The 19,687-nt window shown below is 46.6% G+C and overlaps 1 protein-coding gene across 1 annotated transcript in view; it reads right to left on the bottom strand.

Annotated features, from left to right (window-relative positions):
- Positions 1-19,687, bottom strand: part of LOC109885049 (ankyrin repeat and fibronectin type-III domain-containing protein 1-like) — a 112,510-nt gene that overhangs the window by 81,702 nt on the left and 11,121 nt on the right. The window contains 5 exon segments of the mRNA XM_031804548.1: positions 1,565-1,576; positions 1,579-1,622; positions 2,975-3,215; positions 14,796-15,006; positions 16,367-16,568. Coding sequence (XP_031660408.1) covers positions 1,565-1,576; positions 1,579-1,622; positions 2,975-3,215; positions 14,796-15,006; positions 16,367-16,552 — 694 coding nt within the window. The 5' untranslated portion in view covers positions 16,553-16,568.

Raw genomic sequence — 19,687 nt, 5'->3', positions numbered from 1 at the left:
CCTCCTCCCCTCCTCTCTTCCTGTCCTCCTCCCTCATCTCTTCCTGTCCTCCTCCACTCCTCCTGCCTGTCCTCCACTCCTCTCTTCCTGTCCTCCTCCCCTCCTCTCGTCCTGTCCTCCTCCCCTCATCTCTTCCTGTCCTCCCCTCATCTCTTCCTGTCCTCCTCCTCTCCTCTCTGCCTGTCCTCCCCTCCTCTCTTCCTGTCCTCCTCCCCTCATCTCTTCCTGTCCTCCTCCCCTCATCTCTTCCCCTCATCTCTTCCTGTCCTCCTCTCATCTCTTCCTTTCCTCCTCCCCTCATCTCTTCCCTGTCCTCCCCTCATCTCTTCCTGTCCTCCTCCCCTCCTCTCTGCCTGTCCTCCCTTCCTCTCTTCCTGTCCTCCTCCCCTCCCCTCATCTCTTCCTGTCCTCCTCCCCCTCCTCTCTTGCCTGTCCTCCCCTCCTCTCTTCCTGTCCCTCCTCCCCTCCTCTCTTCCTGTCCTCCTCCCCTCCCTTCTTCCTGTTCTCCTCCCCTCATCTCTTCCTGTCCTCCTCCCCTCATCTCTTCCTGTCCTCCTCCCCTCATCTCTTCCTGTCCTCCTCCCCTCCTCTCTCCTGTCCCCTCCCCTCCTCCTTCCTGTCCCCGCCCCTCATCTCTTCCTCCCCTCCTCCCCTCCTCTCTGTCCTGTCTCCTCCCCTCCTCTCTTTCCTGTCCTCCTCCCCTCCTTTCTTCCCTGTTCTCCTCCCCTCATCTCTTCCTGTCCTCCTCCCCTCATCTCTTCCTGTCCTCCTCCCCTCATCTCTTCCTGTCATCCTCCCCTCCTCTCTTCCTGTCCTCCCCTCCTCTCTTCCTGTCCGCCCCTCATCTCTCCTCCCCCTCCTCCCCTCCTCTCTTCCTGTCCTCCTCCCCTCCCCTCATCTCTTCCTGTCCTCCTCCCCTCCTCTCTGCCTGTCCTCCCCTCCTCTCTTCCTGTCTTCCTCCCCTCCTCTCTTCCTGTCCTCCTCCCCTCCTCTCTTCCTGTCCTCCCCTCCTCTTCCTGTCCTCCTCCCCTCATCTCTTCCTGTCTTCCTCCCCTCATCTCTTCCTGTCCTACCCTCATCTCTTCCTGTCCTCCTCCCCTCATCTCTGCCTGTCCTCCCCTCCTCTCTTCCTGTCCTCCTCCCCTCATCTCTTCCTGTCCTCCTCCCCTCATCTCTTCCTGTCCTCCTCCCCTCCTCTCTTCCTGTCCTCCTCTCCTCATCTCTTCCTGTCCTCCTCCCCTCATCTCTTCCTGTCCTCCCCTCATATCTTCCTGTCCTCCCCTCATCTCTCTCTGTCCTCCCCTCATCTCTTCCTGTCCTCCTCCCCTCCTCTCTGCCTGTCCTCCCTCATCTCTTCCTGTCCTCCTCCCCTCCTCTCTTCCTGTCCTCCCCTCATCTCTTCCTGTCCTCGTCCACTCCTCTCTGCCTGTCCTCCCCTCCTCTCTTTCCTGTCCTCCTCCCCTCATCTCTTCCTGTCCCCCTCCCCTCATCTCTTCCTGGTCCTCCCCTCCCCTCCTCCTGTCCTCCTCCCCTCTTCTCTTCCTGTCCTCCTCTCCTCCTGTACCCTTATATTGCTTATGGCAGCAGTATATGACGAGGGTTGTATGAAGATGATAGAAACTCTCCCATCTAATCGCTCCCCTCTATTCTCTCCCCTATAAACTCCCCTCTCTCCAACCAACAACACCAACAATACCAACAACAACACCAACAACACAAACAACACCAACAACACCAACAATACCAACAGCACCACCAACAACACAAACAACACCAACAAAACCAACAACAACACCAACAACAACAAGAACACCAACAACACCAACAACAACACCAACAACAACAAGAACACCAAGAACACCAACACCACCAACAACACCAACAAAACTAACAACAACAACACCAAAAATAAGAACACCAACAACAACAGCACCAACAACAACACCAACAACACTACCAACAACACCAACACTAACACCAACAACACCACCACCACCAACAACACCAACAACAACAGCAACACCAACAACAACAACTCCAACAACACCAACAAAACCACCAACAACACCAACAACAAGAACACCAACAACACCAACAACAAGAACACCAACACCAACAACAACATCAACACCAACACCAACAACACAAACAACAAGAACACCACCAACACAAGCACCAACACCAACAACACCAACAACAGCAACAACAACAACACCACCAACACCAACAACACAAACAACAAGAACACCAACAACACCAACAACAAGAACACCAACACCAACAACAACATCAACACCAACACCAACAACACAAACAACAAGAACACCACCAACACAAGCACCAACACCAACAACACCAACAACACCAACAACAACAACACCACCAACACCAACAACACAAACAACAAGAACACCAACAACAACAACACCACCAACACCAACAACACAAACAACACCAACAACAACAACACCAACAACACCAACAACAACAACACCAACACCAACAACACCAACAACACCAACAACACCAACAACAACAACACCAACACCAACAACAACACCAGCAACACCAACAACAACAACACCACCAACACCACCAACACAAACAACAAGAACAACAACAACAACACCAACAACACAAACAACAAGAACACCAACAACACCACCAACAACAACACCAACAACACCAACAACAACACCAACAACACCAACAACACCAACAACAACACCAACAACAACACCAACAACAACACGTTTGCTACAGTTCTAAAGAATAAAGGAGTATGTTTTCAGAAGCACTTCAGCAAACTCCTCCACCATGGTGTTTACTTAAGCCAGAGGTATTCACCTCTGACCCTACGAGATCCGGAGCCTCCTGGTTTTCTGTACTACCTGATAATTAATTGCACCTACCTGGTGTCCCAAGTCTAAACCAGTCCCTGATTAGAAAGGAACAACGAAACACACACACACACACACACCTCCCCCCTCCACAAACACACACGATCCCAGCACACTCACGTGCATGCTGGAAGCCAGTCGTCATGCGTTTGTAGAGCTTGCACCTCCACTCCCAGGCTCGGAGCTGCTTGTCCTTGTCACAGGCCTCCAGGCTAAGGCCGTCTCTCTGGGCCTGAGCAGCCAGTTCCCCTGCCCTCCTCTCTGCCTCGATGACCAGGCTGCTAAGGTGGGCCTCGCGACTCTCCACACTGACAACTACAACACAGACACAAAACAGACACGTTCTAGAAGTACCACTGTAGTTCAACTGCCCTCCGCACGGCCTCACCACTCAAGAAGGACTAGAACACATACAGACATGGGTTGCATCTGTCATGTCACACCACTGTCATGAATGTTCTCAGCCAGAGTGGCCGCCATGGCGGAATATACGGCTCATCGTGACTCTGTGGTAAAAAAAAGATATATATTTAAAAACTAGCTGTAGTCCCCTTATGGTGCTCCAACCGGCTTGTTTAAAGCCCTGAAAATCTGTCATTTCCTGATGTTTACATCTACCTTATAAACAGCCCTTCACCCTACACTGCAGCAAGCCTAAAGGGATACAAAAGAACTTAGATATTTCAGTGTGGGTTGGGTGAATTGGCATTTGCAGGACAGGAAGATTTTCCTTTTCACAGGCAAGGTTTTACTGCAGTGGGCTAAATCAGGGTCACACAGAGTGTTTCTCGGTCTTAAACAAATCTACTTTGAAACAAAAGTATATACCTCACACACATGGTTCTGAGCTAAAAAGAATTAGACATCATGTCAGATACACAGTTGTAATGTATAGTACAGTGCATTCGGAGAGTATTCAGACCACTTGACTTTTCACACATTTTGTTACGATACTATTGATGAAATAGTTTCCCCCCCATCTCATTATTCTACACACCGTACACCATAATGACAAAGAGAAAGCAGGTTTATTTTTTTTGTGCCATTGTATAAAAAATGGAAAACTGAAACATCACATTTACATAAGTATTCAGACACTTTAGCCACTCCTGCTTCTTGGCTTTTTGCTTAGGGTCATTGTCCTGTTGGAAGGTGAACCTTCGCCCCAGTCTGAGGTCCATATCACTCTGGAGCAGGATTTCATCAAGGATCTCTCTGTATTTTGTTCCATTCATCTTTCCCTCGATCCTGACTAGTCTTCCAGTCCCTGCAGCTGAAAATCATCCCCACAGCATGATGCTGCCACCACCATGCTTCACCGTAGGGATGGTGCCAGGTTTCCTCCAGACGTGACGCTTGGCATTCAGGCCAAAGAGTTCAATATTGGTTTTATCAGACCAGATAATCTTATTTCTCATGGTCTGAGAGTCCTTCAGGTGCCTTTTGGCAAACTTCAACAGGCTGTCATGTAAATTTCCCTGAGGAGTGGCTTCTGTCTGGCCACTCTACCATAAAGTCCAGATTGGTGGAGTGCTGCAGCGATGGTTGTTTCTTCTGGAAGGTTTTCTCATCTCCACAGAAGAACTCTGGAGCTCTGTCAGAGTGACCATCGAGTTCTTGGTCACCTCCCTGACCAAGGCCTTTCTCCCCCAATTGTTCAGTTTGGCCGGGCGGCCAGATCTAGGAAGAGTCTTGTTGGTTCCAAACTTCTTCCATTTAAGAATGATGGAGGCCACGGTGTTCTTGGGGACCTTCAATGCTGCAGACATTTTTTGGTACCCTTCCCAGATTTGTGCCTCGACACAATCTTGTCTCGGAGCTCTACGGACAATTCCTTCAACCTCATGGTTTGGTTTTTGCTCTGACATAGACAGGTGTGTGCCTTTCCAAATCCTGTTCAATCAATTGAATTTACCACCGGTGGACTCCAATCAAGTTATAGAAACATCTCAAGGATGATCAATGGAAACAGGATGCACATTTTCCAAAAGTTCAAAAAACCTGTGTAAGAGTGAGTGCTGTGCTTTCTGTTATCAAGGGCCACTCAGAGAAGTACAGGCCACAGACCTTGCAGCTTGACTTGCTTGTTACAGCTGACTAGAACACAAACAGACTGACATAGTGGGGGGAGCTTAGAGGAGGACCCGTGGATCATGGGAAAAACACAGGTTACCATGGGATACAGAACACAGGTTACTATGGGATACAGAACACATGTTACTATGGGATACAGAACACATGTTACTATGGGATACAGAACACAGGTTAGCATGGGATACAGAACACAGGTTACTATGGGATACAGAACACAGGTTATATTGGGATACAGAACACTGGTTACTATGGGATACAGAACACAGGTTACGACGGGATACAGAACACAGGTTACTACGGAATACAGAACACAGGTTACTATGGGATACAGAACACATGTTACTATGGGATACAGAACACGGGTAACTATGGGATACAGAACATGGGTTACTATGGGATACAGAACACCGGTTACTATGGGATACAGAACACAGGTTACTATGGGATACAGAACATGGGTTACTATGGGATACAGAACACAGGTTACTATGGGATACAGAACACAGGTTACTATGGGATACAGAACACAGGTTACTATGGGAGATTCAGTGAAACACAGATTATCATTAGAGTTGGAAAAGAGCTCAAGTTTCACTGAGAGAACACAAAGTTTCACACTGCTTTGAAAGGTCCAATGTGGATGCGAGGATAGACTAGTAGAATTTCCCTGCTTGGCGGGTGAGTGGAACACACAGACAGACGTGTATTTGGCCTCCCGGATTTGTCATAGTAAAACCCTAGCCCTCGTGCCAGGTTGCCAGCCCTCCCTGCAGTAGAACAGCGTGGTTCTCTCTCTCTCTCTCTCTCTCTCTCTCTCTCTCTCTCTCTCTCTCTCTCTCTCTCTCTCTCTCCCTCTTCCTTCTCTCTCTCTCCCTCTTCATTCTCTCTCTCTCCCTCTTCATTCTCTCTCTCTCCCTCTTCCTTCTCTCGCTCTCTCTCTCTCTCTCTCTCTCTCTCTCTCTCTCTCTCTCGTCATTGACCATGACAACAACATAAACAAATAACCACGTCTGTAGAAGAAGACCCTCTTTCACGGACCTCTCACCGTGCCCCTAGCCCCTGGGGCGGGGAGGGTTGTAGTGAGGGTGGAGGGATGGTGAGTGACAAAGTGGGAGGACGACAGAGTAAGTAAACAGCCCAGTGATCCCTCCATCCTTCCATCTCGTTACCTGGGGGTCTGAGCTAAGTCTGAAGCTACGTTGTAAATGGTGCACTACTTCTTGAAGTGCACTACTTTTGACCAGGAACAATAGGGACCAGGTAGGGAATTAGGGTGCCATTTGGGACACATCCTGAGTCTGGGCTGCAGTGGAAAGAGTGGCAGCTGTATTAGCCTCGTCGAGGTGCAATGTCCTGCTTCTTCAGGAGTGACAGGCCTGACGCAGGCTGTGGTTAATTGATGGGGCTATAAATTAACATGCAGAGCTGTCCATCCAGCCACACACACACACACGCATGAACGCATACACACAAGCTCACACACTGGCCCATTGTCTGGCCTGTCTGCCGGCGGGTCAGTTCTACGGCGGGATGAGGAGCGGTGGGACCTAAATAAAGTCCCCTGGTGGTACTCGTTAATTACACTCCAACCCGCTCCATGGTTGGGTTTACCACACCCATCAAGCCCTCAGTCTCACTGCAGAATTAGATGTTTTCCCACCTTTCTCCAAATGTGAAATTTTAAAGTTGCTCCAAATGTCAATGTTGCAAAAACAAGTGCCAATCACTGTGATTGAACACGCCATCCTCGTGGCCAGAGCTCGCAGATTACGCCCATCCACCACCCCCGTCCACAACATCTTAGCAAAATCCAAGCCTAAAGGTGCTCACCATTGCCCCTAGTGGCAACATCCTGTATTAGGGCACAGATGTTTTAGGCGTATTAGGCACACAAAAACAACTCTACGGTTACATTAAGGCATTCATTCCAACTGGGTTAAGTTAACGGTTCACGTTTGGGACATACAGAAAAAACTTTGGGGTAAACTTCTAATTCCGATTGGTTAAAGTAAGGATTATGGTTTGGGTTAATTAACCTTGCTATCTCATTGTGGACGACTGGCGCATTGGTCTAAGCAGCGCGCTCCCACTCCATAGACTGCAGGTGGATCAATCCCAACTCCCGGCAACAGATTTTTGAGTTTTCTTTTTTTTGCCCCTAGTGGACAATTTTGAAGCCGTATCCCAAATGTCCTTATGACCTGCAACAACGTCAAATTTCGACTTGAATCTTGAGTGATCTCTCTGACCCAGTCTGTCACCCCACTCACCCCCCCCCCCCCCCCCCCACTCCATACCTGGTCTGTCAGATGCCCACCCCTCCAATCCCCACCCCACCCCTCCAACCCAGCCAACCCTCTCCATACCTGGTCTGTCAGACCCCCACCCCACCCCTCCAAACCAGCCAACCCTCTCCATAACTGGTCTGTCAGACCCCCCACCCCACCCCTCCAACCCAACCCAGTCAACCTGGTCTGTCAGATCCCCCCTCCAACCCCCCTCCAACCCAACCCAGTCAACGCTCTCCAAACCTGGTCTGTCAGACCCCGACCCCTCCAACCCAACCCAGTCAACGCTCTCCATACCTGGTCTGTCAGACCCCCACCCCTCCAACCCAACCCAGTCAACGCTCTCCATACCTGGTCTGTCAGACCCCCACCCCTCCAACCCAACCCAGTCAACGCTCTCCATACCTGGTCTGTCAGACCCCCACCCCTCCAACCCAACCCAGTCAACGCTCTCTATACCTGGTCTGTCAGACCCCCCACCCCACCCCTCCAACCCAACCCAGCCAACGCTCTCCATACCTGGTCTTTCAGATCCCCCACCCAGTCAACGCTCTCCATACCTGGTCTGTCAGATCCCCACCCCACCCCTCCAACCCAACCCAGTCAACCCCTGGTCTGTCAGATCCCCCACCCCTCCAACCCAACCCAGTCAACGCTCTCCATACCTGGTCTGTCAGATCCCCACCCCACCCCTCCAACCCAACCTAGTCAACCCCTGGTCTGTCAGATCCCCCACCCCTCCAACCCAACCGAGTCAACGCTCTCCATACCTGGTCTGTCAGATCCCCCACCCCTCCAACCCAACCCAGTCAGCCCCAGGAGGACAAACAGAAACACGCTTACCCCTCTGTTTGTTTACAGGGATTGGTTTGTACCACAGTAAGACGTGCGTGTGTGCTCTGTGTGAGCGTGTGTTTATAAAACACTTGACGTTCTCCGCTCTCAGCCCCGGAGGACAATAAATCACTTAGGTATAATTGGCAGGGCGTTACATGCATCGTTGGAAAAGTTAAACCATTAAATGTCAAACTTTGTCAGGGCTTTTCAGTGGGGAGGCCCTGGTGGTCCCCCCTCTGGCCTGGGATAGGGTTAGGGGATGTGTGGGGCCCCCCCCTCTGGCCTGGGATAGGGTTAGGGGATGTGTGGTGGCCCCTCCTCTGGCCTGGGATAGGGTTAGGGGATGTGTGGAGGCCCCTCCTCTGGCCTGGGATAGGGTTAGGGGATGTGTGGGGGCCCCTCCTCTGGCCTGGGATAGGGTTAGGGGATGTGTGGGGGCCCCTCCTCTGGCCTGGGATAGGGTTAGGGGATGTGTGGAGGCCCCTCCTCTGGCCTGGGATAGGGTTAGGGGATGTGTGGGGGCCCCTCCTCTGGCATGGGATAGGGATAGGGGATGTGTGGAGGCCCCTCTAGACTTGGTTAGTTAAACTCTGAAGTGGCCACTGTTTCGCCCAAATCAAATCAAATCAAATGTATTTATATAGCCCTTCGTACATCAGCTGATATCTCAAAGTGCTGTACAGAAACCCAGCCTAAAACCCCAAACAGCAAGCAATGCAGGTGTAGAAGCACGGTGGTTAGGAAAAACTCCATAGAAAGGCCAAAACCTAGGAAGAAACCTAGAGAGAAACCAGGCTATGTGGGGTGGCCAGTCCTCTTCTGGCTGTGCCGGGTGGAGATTATAACAGAACATGGCCAAGATAGGCGTGTCACTAACATGGAGCGGAGCAGACGCACACACACACACACACACACACACACACACACACACACACACACACACACACACACACACACACACACACACACACACACACACACAGAAGGCTTGTGAGGTGCTTTCCTGTCCAGGGATGTTGGACAAGGTAAGAACCATCTGTCTAGGAGAGGTGAAGGAGGGATGGATGGAGTAATCTTAATGGTTGTACAGTCGTCTCAAATAAAACTGTGAAGGACCTCGGCGTTACTCTGGACCCTGATCTCTCTTTTGAAGAACATATCAAGACCATTTCGAGGACAGCTTTTTTCCATCTACGTAACATTGCAAAAATCAGAAACTTTCTGTCCAAAAATGATGCAGAAAAATTAATCCATGCTTTTGTCACTTCTAGGTTAGACTACTGCAATGCTCTATTTTCCGGCTACCCGGATAAAGCACTAAATAAACTTCAGTTAGTGCTAAATACGGCTGCTAGAATCCTGACTAGAACCAAAAAATTTGATCATATTACTCCAGTGCTAGCCTCTCTACACTGGCTTCCTGTCAAAGCAAGGGCTGATTTCAAGGTTTTACTGCTAACCTACAAAGCATTACATGGGCTTGCTCCTACCTATCTCTCTGATTTGGTCCTGCCGTACATACCTATACGTACGCTACGGTCACGAGACGCAGGCCTCCTAATTGTCCCTAGAATTTCTAAGCAAACAGCTGGAGGCAGGGCTTTCTCCTATAGAGCTCCATTTTTATGGAACGGTCTGCCTACCCATGTCAGAGACGCAAACTCGGTCTCAACCTTTAAGTCTTTACTGAAGACTCATCTCTTCAGTGGGTCATATGATTGAGTGTAGTCTGGCCCAGGAGTGGGAAGGTGAACGGAAAGGCTCTGGAGCAACGAACCGCCCTTGCTGTCTCTGCCTGTCCGGTTCCCCTCTTTCCACTGGGATTCTCTGCCTCTAACCCTATTACAGGGGCTGAGTCACTGGCTTGCTGGGGCTCTCTCATGCCGTCCCTGGAGGGGGTGCGTCACCTGAGTGGGTTGATTCACTGTTGTGGTCATCCTGTCTGGGTTGGCGCCCCCCCCCCTTGGGTTGTGCCGTGGCGGAGATCTTTGTGGGCTATACTCAGCCTTGTCTCAGGATGGTAAGTTGGTGGTTGAAGATATCCCTCTAGTGGTGTGGGGGCTGTGCTTTGGCAAAGTGGGTGGGGTTATATCCTTCCTGTTTGGCCCTGTCCGGGGGTGTCCTCGGATGGGGCCACAGTGTCTCCTGACCCCTCCTGTCTCAGCCTCCAGTATTTATGCTGCAGTAGTTTATGTGTCGGGGGGCTGGGGTCAGTTTGTTATATCTGGAGTACTTCTCCTGTCCTATTCGGTGTCCTGTGTGAATCTAAGTGTGCGTTCTCTAATTCTCTCCTTCTCTCTTTCTTTCTCTCTCTCGGAGGACCTGAGCCCTAGGACCATGCCCCAGGACTACCTGACATGATGACTCCTTGCTGTCCCCAGTCCACCTGGCCATGCTGCTGTTCCAGTTTCAACTGACCTGAGCCCTAGGACCATGCCCCAGGACTACCTGACATGATGACTCCTTGCTGTCCCCAGTCTACCTGGCCATGCTGCTGCTCCAGTTTCAACTTCCACCTGACTGTGCTGCTGCTCTAGTTTCAACTGTTCTGCCTTATTATTATTCGACCATGCTGGTCATTTATGAACATTGAACATCTTGACCATGTTCTGTTATAATCTCCACCCGGCACAGCCAGAAGAGGACTGGCCACCCCACATAGCCTGGTTCCTCTCTAGGTTTCTTCCTAGGTATTGGCCTTTCTAGGGAGTTTTTCCTAGCCACCGTGCTTCTCCACCTGCATTGCTTGCTGTTTGGGGTTTTAGGCTGGGTTTCTGTACAGCACTTTGAGATATCAGCTGATGTACGAAGGGCTATATAAATAAATTTGATTTGATTTGATTTGATTTGGAGTATTACACTAAAGTAGTAGTAGACTAAAGTAGTAGAAGACTAAAGTAGTATTACACTAAAGTAGTAGTAGACTAAAGTAGTAGTAGTAGACTAAAGTAGTAGTAGACTAAAGTAGTAGAAGACTAAAGTAGTAGAAGACTAAAGTAGTATTACACTAAAGTAGTAGTAGACTAAAGTAGTAGTAGACTAAAGTAGTATTAGACTAAAGTGGTAGTAGACTAATGTAGTAATAGACTAAAGTAGTATTACACTAAAGTAGTAGTAGACTAAAGTAGTAGAGGACTAAAGTAGTATTAGACTAAAGTAGTATTACACTAAAGTAGTAGTAGACTAAAGTAGTAGTATTAGACTAAAGTAGTAGTAGACTAAAGTAGTATTAGACTAAAGTAGTATTACACTAAAGTAGTAGTAGACTAAAGTAGTAGTAGTAGACTAAAGTAGTAGTAGACTAAAGTAGAATTACACTAAAGTAGTAGTAGTAGACTAAAGTAGTAGTAGACTAAAGTAGAATTACACTAAAGTAGTAGTAGTAGACTAAAGTAGTAGTAGACTAAAGTAGTATTGAATAGGAAATAGAGCTGGGAAGATAAACATTGCCTTCCTGTGACTGAAGTATTTTTCTTCGGTATACTTTTACTACCGAACGTTCCTGTAGATTGTTCTGTAAACCATTATTTGGTCAACGGTAATAGCCCATGTAATATATTATTATTATGTAATATATTATTCCTACTATGAACGTATCTGCTTGTTGTTGTTTTTTCGCTGTCGACTGCTGACTCTCACTCCCCTCTCCCTGCTGTGAGATGCATTCTGGGAAGCACAAACACGACCGACCGTTGATCAAAATGCCATTGAGGGAAAAATACAGTTTTCCGAGCAACTACTGTTGTTGTAGTTATAGAGAGGAGAGTCACAGTTTTCTATGAGTATTTCATGTATTTCTCCCTGCTTAATATTGAGTTCATGGCACCACTTTACAACCGGAGTATCATGTAGTTAGTAGGGTTTTGACGCCGAGCAGGGCGCACCATTTACAGGCCTACTGTACATCAAGTAGACTAGGCCTACTGTACATCAAGTAGGCTAGGCCTACTGTACATCAAGGAGACTAGGCCTACTGTACATCAAGTAGACTGGGCCTACTGTACATCAAGTAGACTGGGCCTACTGTACATCAAGTAGACTAGGCCTACTGTACATCAAGTAGACTAGGCCTACTGTACATCAAGTAGGCTAGGCCGACTGTACATCAAGTAGACTAGGCCTACTGTACATCAAGTAGACTAGGCCTACTGTACATCAAGTAGACTAGGCCTACTGTACATCAAGTAGACTGGGCCTACTGTACATCAAGTAGACTAGGCCTACTGTACATCAAGTAGACTAGGCCTATTGTACATCAAGTAGACTAGGCCTACTGTACATCAAGTAGGCTAGGCCGACTGTACATCAAGTAGACTAGGCCTACTGTACATCAAGTAGACTAGGCCTACTGTACATCAAGTAGACTAGGCCTACTGTACATCAAGTAGACTAGGCCTACTGTACATCAAGTAGACTAGGCCTGCTGTACATCAAGTAGACTAGGCCTACTGTACATCAAGTAGACTAGGCCTACTGTACATCAAGTAGCCTGGGCCTACTGTACATCAAGTAGCCTGGGCCTACTGTACATCAAGTAAACTAGGCCTACTGTACATCAAGTAGTCTAGGCCTACTGTACATCAAGTAGACAAGGGCCTACTGTATATCAAGTAGACTAGGCCTACTGTACATCCAGTAGCCTAGGCCTACAGTACATCAAGTAGACTAGGCCTACAGTACATCAAGTAGACTAGGCCTACAGTACATCAAGTAGACTAGGCCTACTGTACATCAAGTATGCTAGGCCTACAGTACATCAAGTAGACTAGGCATACAGTACATCAAGTAGACTAGACCTACTGTACATCAAGTAGCCTGGGCATACTGTACATCAAGTAAACTAGGCCTACTGAACATCAAGTAGACTAGGCCTACTGTACATCAAGTAGACTAGGCCTACTGTACATCAAGTAGACTGGGCCTACTGTACATCAAGTAGACTAGGCCTACTGTACATCAAGTAGACTAGGCCTACTGTACATCAAGTAGACTAGGCCTACTGTACATCAAGTAGACTAGGCCTACTGTACATCAAGTAGACTAGGCCTACTGTACATCAAGTAGACTAGGCCTGCTGTACATCAAGTAAACTAGGCCTACTGTACATCAAGTAGACTAGGCCTGCTGTACATCAAGTAGGCTAGGCCGACTGTACATCAAGTAGACTAGGCCTACTGTACATCAAGTAAACTAGGCCTACTGTACATCAAGTAAACTAGGCCTACTGTACATCAAGTAGACAAGGGCCTACTGTATATCAAGTAGACTAGGCCTACTGTACATCCAGTAGACTAGGCCTGCTGTACATCAAGTAGACTAGGCCTACAGTACATCAAGTAGACTAGGCCTACAGTACATCAAGTAGACTAGGCCTACTGTACATCAAGTAGGCTAGGCCTACAGTACATCAAGTAGACTAGGCCTACAGTACATCAAGTAGACTAGGCTAAACGCTGGAAAGTTTGTGTAGGACCATAGCCATAGATGACTCAATTAGCATACATGGCTATCTAGCAACAATATCATATTTACAGTTAGCAGTGTTGTGTTCCAACTTCCTCAGGTGGTAAATAATATAACTTATAGGTCACTATGCACAACGATGTTGGACTATTCTCTAAAAAAGGAAATCTGATCATTCTGGGTCCTATATTGACAGGTTGCACATCAAAATATTGATCGGGCATTCCCTGTACATGTTAGATAAAACAGCTTACTTTTGAAAATCATAGGCTCCCATCTCAGTTGTCTTGGAAACAACACATTTAGAGCTCTGCTGCTAATGTAAAGTTACTGTCCATAAAGTTACTGTTGTTATCGAGCAAAATAGTTACATTTATCTCATTATGACTGTTGTCCATATTGCCCGGTTCTAGCTCCTCCCCCCCAAAAATATTTTCTCATAATTTATCGTTGATTTATCGCTTTCGCAAAAACAATTTTCAAAAATAATCTATATCGGCCAGGCCTACTAGAAAACCATGTATAAAAAGGCATAAAGTAGTCTGGCTGACACCAAACTCAAAGTCCTCCTGACTTCAAAGTGTGAACAGGCTGTTTAATGTTAGCACGGTGCATCGATAACGAAGGGGGCTGTGCTTTAATTGGCTGGTTCTGTACAGCCATACACAGCCCCCCGAGCGCCGCCCCCCTCCATTTTAAAAGAGGTCTCAACCCCAGAGGAAAACAAAACATTTGAAAGAACCAATAAAAATTATGTCTCAATTTCTGGGGTGAATATTATAGCAACAAACATAGTCCAGACTAGTGGGTCGTTCCCTCGCTGTGTACCAGCTGGGTGGCGCCAGCCAGGCTAAGCAGGAACAGCGTCACAGAAGAAAAGGCTCGAACAATGTTCCTGTATTTTTAAGTAACGGTTTCAATGCTTGGTTTCATTACTTAGAATGTACTCACATTGCACCCTCCATAGTGTTTACTTAGTGTACCCTACTTAGTGTGTACACAGTGAGCCCTACGTAATGTATACGGGGTGGCGAGTAACCTAGTGGTTAGAGCGTTGGACTAGTAACCGAAAGGTTGCAAGCTGACAAGGGTACAAATCTGTCGTTCTGCCCCTGAACAAGGCAGTTAACCCACTGTTCCCAGGCTGTCATTGTAAATAAAAATGTGTTCTTAACTGACTTGCCTAGTTAAAGGAAGGTGAATAAATACTCACAGTGAGGGCTCTCCTTGCCGCCGGCCTTCAGCAGTAGTTTGGCTATAGGTGTGTTGTTGGTCATGACGGCCACATCTAGTGGTGTTAACCCTTGGCTGTTGGGCGTGTTGAGGTCCAGCTCCTCAGCAGTGTATTGGTAGAGAAGGATCTGGACGGAATCTACATCCTGCTGCTCCACCGCCTCAAACAGACACTCACTACCCTGCATGTTCTGGAGGGACACACACACACAGGGGTCAGGAGACAATCCTCATTGTTGTCGTCATCAACAGCACTCACCCACAGCTCCAGAAAGCTCTGAGCTATACTGATAGACAATTGAAGCTTTAACCAAACCAAGAGAGAGAGACACAAGAGCAGACACAGCAACAACGTGTAGTGATTGATGGACCGTAGAGAGGAGAGGTGGTCCTCTGTAGCTCAGTTGGTAGAGGATGACACACGCAACACCTGAATAGTGGGTTTGATTCCCAGGACCACCACAGACATAAAACAGGTATGCATGCGTGACTAAGTGGCTTTGGATGAAAGCAGACGCCATATTACATGGGGACAGTACTGTCTATCTGTCACAGTGAGAGAACACTGACACGATCCAACACTCAGAATTAAAAAAAAACTACACTCTCTAATCGATTGGCACAATCAATATCATATCACTCATTTCACATTCAATTATCATTGTAGCGTGTCGGTGGAACGTGTGTGTGGGTTAACATCAGATCAATTGGAGTGTGATTAAGCCAATGCTAGGTTATTGTTCAGCGTGATGGAAACGCATACGCCTGGAGGACTAATGACAAGTGTGCTTCTGTGTGTAACGAAAAGCCTGTAAGAACATTCTGTCCAAAAAGCAGTGACATTTACAACACATCCAATGGAGAGAGAGAGAAAGAGAGAGAGAGAGAGAGAGAGAGAGAGAGAGAGAGAGAGAGAGAGAGAGGTGAAGAGAAGGAGGTAGCACCGCAGTGAAAGTGCTGAAGCGCTAACATTCAAAGATGGAATCCGAATGCCACTGTTCTCATCCAGCGCCTTAGTTTGTGTTTTGTTGACGAAACGGTTCAAAACCCAGCAGTACATATTATTCTGTTCTATCTGGCGTGTGATGTTGTCAAAAAATTGTTTTTTTTGTTTGTAATAACTTCTGTGTTGTTGTAATAACCCAAACGGACGTGGTAGTTTCATCGGCTACGGCATCTATAGCTGTAATGATGAGTAAACAACGAGCTGTACGTGAGATGTAACCAGGTGGAACATGTCATCAGACTGGGACACATCAGCCCTAGTGTGAGAACACACTGAAATCTCTCTAATACACACACACACACACACACACACACACACACACACACACACACACACACACACACACACACACACACACACACACACACACACACACACACACACACACACACACACACATCCTTCACATCCTTCTAGCTTGTTTTTGCTGTTCTCCAATGTATAGAAATTCAGTAAATGAGCTTCAACTTTCAAAAAATGTCTTGGATGTGGAAAAAAAACACACAAACATAGCATGTATGCATGGACACACAATACCAACCTACCGAGCCCTTGTGATGACCGTGGCGTTCTCCGCGGCCGAAGAAGTAGGCGTCCTCGAAGGAGGAGTGGCCTCCTTTCAACTTCTCTGATAGGTTCCTGTAGAGGCGCTTGGCGGCGCTGGGGGAGGCAGGGCCTCCCGAGCACTTCCTGGTATGAGACAGCTGCAGGTTCTGCATCTGTTGAGTCATGCTGACAGAATAGTTCCTAAACGAGGGAAGGAGAGAAGGGAGGGAGAGGAAAAAGGCATTTCAATGTGCAAGAGCAATTTCTACCCAACTATACAATAGAACGGCCGACAATAAAGACAGTACAAACTGATGGATTTGAAAAAGGACGAGTTTCAGGTTCTGCACTTGTAATAGAAGGTTCTGACGGAACAGAAGTTCCTAAAGGAAAATATATTAGAAAAATACCAAGGCACTCTTCATATCTGGGGCAAGTTAAAATCACCTTTTTTATATTTTCATGTCCTCAAGGACGACCCAAAAAAACACACACGTATGCATTTCCGTTTCCTTCTTCGGACTGTGAAGGAAAACGTCATTCAAATCAATTTCCTTTGAGAACATTTCTACCCAGTTATACATGTGATAAATACGGAGACAGTACAACATTAATAACAGATCATTTCTACCCAGTTATACATGTGATAAATACGGAGACAGTACAACATTAATAACAGATCATTTCTACCCAGTTATACATGTGATAAATACGGAGACAGTACAACATTAATAACAGATCATTTCTACCCAGTTATACATGTGATAAATACGGAGACAGTACAACATTAATAACAGATCATTTCTACCCAGTTATACATGTGATTTATTTATTTATTTATTTATTTTACCTTTATTTAACCAGGTAGGCAAGTTGAGAACAAGTTCTCATTTACAATTGCGACCTGGCCAAGATAAAGCAAAGCAGTTCGACAGATAAAACGACACAGAGTTACACATGGAGTAAAAACAAACATACAGTCAATAATGCAGTATAAACAAGTCTATATACAATGTGAGCAAATGAGGTGAGAAGGGAGGTAAAGGCAAAAAAAGGCCATGATGGCAAAGTAAATACAATATAGCAAGTAAAATACTGGAATGGTAGTTTTGCAATGGAAGAATGTGCAAAGTAGAAATAAAAAAATAATGGGGTGCAAAGGAGCAAAATAAATAAATAAATAAAAATTAAATACAGTTGGGAAAGAGGTAGTTGTTTGGGCTAAATTTTAGGTGGGCTATGTACAGGTGCAGTAATCTGTGAGCTGCTCTGACAGTTGGTGCTTAAAGCTAGTGAGGGAGATAAGTGTTTCCAGTTTCAGAGATTTTTGTAGTTCGTTCCAGTCATTGGCAGCAGAGAACTGGAAGGAGAGGCGGCCAAAGAAAGAATTGGTCTTGGGGGTGACTAGAGAGATATACCTGCTGGAGCGTGTGCTACAGGTGGGAGATGCTATGGTGACCAGCGAGCTGAGATAAGGGGGGACTTTACCTAGCAGGGTCTTGTAGATGACATGGAGCCAGTGGGTTTGGCGACGAGTATGAAGCGAGGGCCAGCCAACGAGAGCGTACAGGTCGCAATGGTGGGTAGTATATGGGGCTTTGGTGATAAAACGGATTGCACTGTGATAGACTGCATCCAATTTGTTGAGTAGGGTATTGGAGGCTATTTTGTAAATGACATCGCCAAAGTCGAGGATTGGTAGGATGGTCAGTTTTACAAGGGTATGTTTGGCAGCATGAGTGAAGGATGCTTTGTTGCGAAATAGGAAGCCAATTCTAGATTTAACTTTGGATTGGAGATGTTTGATATGGGTCTGGAAGGAGAGTTTACAGTCTAACCAGACACCTAAGTATTTGTAGTTGTCCACGTATTCTAAGTCAGAGCCGTCCAGAGTAGTGATGTTGGACAGGCGGGTAGGTGCAGGTAGCGATCGGTTGAAGAGCATGCATTTAGTTTTACTTGTATTTAAGAGCAATTGGAGGCCACGGAAGGAGAGTTGTATGGCATTGAAGCTTGCCTGGAGGGTTGTTAACACAGTGTCCAAAGAAGGGCCGGAAGTATACAGAATGGTGTCGTCTGCGTAGAGGTGGATCAGGGACTCACCAGCAGCAAGAGCGACCTCATTGATGTATACAGAGAAGAGAGTCGGTCCAAGAATTGAACCCTGTGGCACCCCCATAGAGACTGCCAGAGGTCCGGACAGCAGACCCTCCGACTTGACACACTGAACTCTATCAGAGAAGTAGTTGGTGAACCAGGCGAGGCAATCATTTGAGAAACCAAGAGACAGTACAAATACGGAGACAGTACAACATTAATAACAGATCATTTCTACCCAGTTATACATGTGATAAATACGGAGACAGTACAACATTAATAACAGATCATTTCTACCCAGTTATACATGTGATAAATACGGAGACAGTACAACATTAATAACAGATCATTTCTACCCAGTTATACATGTGATAAATACGGAGACAGTACAACATTAATAACAGATCCATGACAGTGGAAGAGTCTTACTGACAGATGTGTTAGTGAAAGGTGAAAAGGGGTCATTTCTGAGTCTCTCTCTGAACGATACGCTATGGCTAACATGGATGATTTGGGCCATGGAACGGCCGCTAATTCCAGGAATGTATTGACAGAGCAATGGCTGAACAATCTTTAATGATCCTCACATCATATTTCCAAGAAACACACCAAATAACCATTACTCAGCCCTTCTGGCCAGCTAGATAGACCCGCCATAAATGATTGCTTCGCTCACTTCTGCTCGGTAGGAAAAATTACTGTTGACCCACAGGCTCCGTTAAATTCATTTCCCCATCGGCTGCACAGATTTAATCTGGCGCTCAGAGAAATGACAAGAGAGACAGAAGAGACAAAGAGGTACACACAGGGATATGAAAAATTAAATAAAGGTGGACATTTTTATTTTACGGTCATCACGGTGAAATAATAACACAGAAATGGGTTTTCTACCGTAGAATCATCACAACACAATCATGTGTAGAAAGACCTTAGTTTAATATTGGATTCTGAAGAAAAACATTTGTTAACATTTTTCGTAAGGTGTCATAATGTAGGAATAACATAAGTAATTTACAGGATGCAACTTGTCATCAACAACAACAAATACCAACAACTACAGTTACACGGGCTGGTGATAAATTCCTCAGTCTGTATTCTGTCTCCAAATGTTGTTACAAGTAGCACCATATCGCCAAGTCAAATTCTGACTATGTAAATGTACTTGGCAAATGAAGGTGATTCTGATCATTTGTCCTAATTTTGATTAATTTGATTCAATAGCG

Source organism: Oncorhynchus kisutch, linkage group LG25 (assembly GCF_002021735.2).
Source record: "Oncorhynchus kisutch isolate 150728-3 linkage group LG25, Okis_V2, whole genome shotgun sequence".
In the NCBI taxonomy this organism is placed as follows: Eukaryota; Metazoa; Chordata; class Actinopteri; order Salmoniformes; family Salmonidae; genus Oncorhynchus; species Oncorhynchus kisutch.
This window is presented reverse-complemented; position numbering and strand designations above follow the sequence as displayed.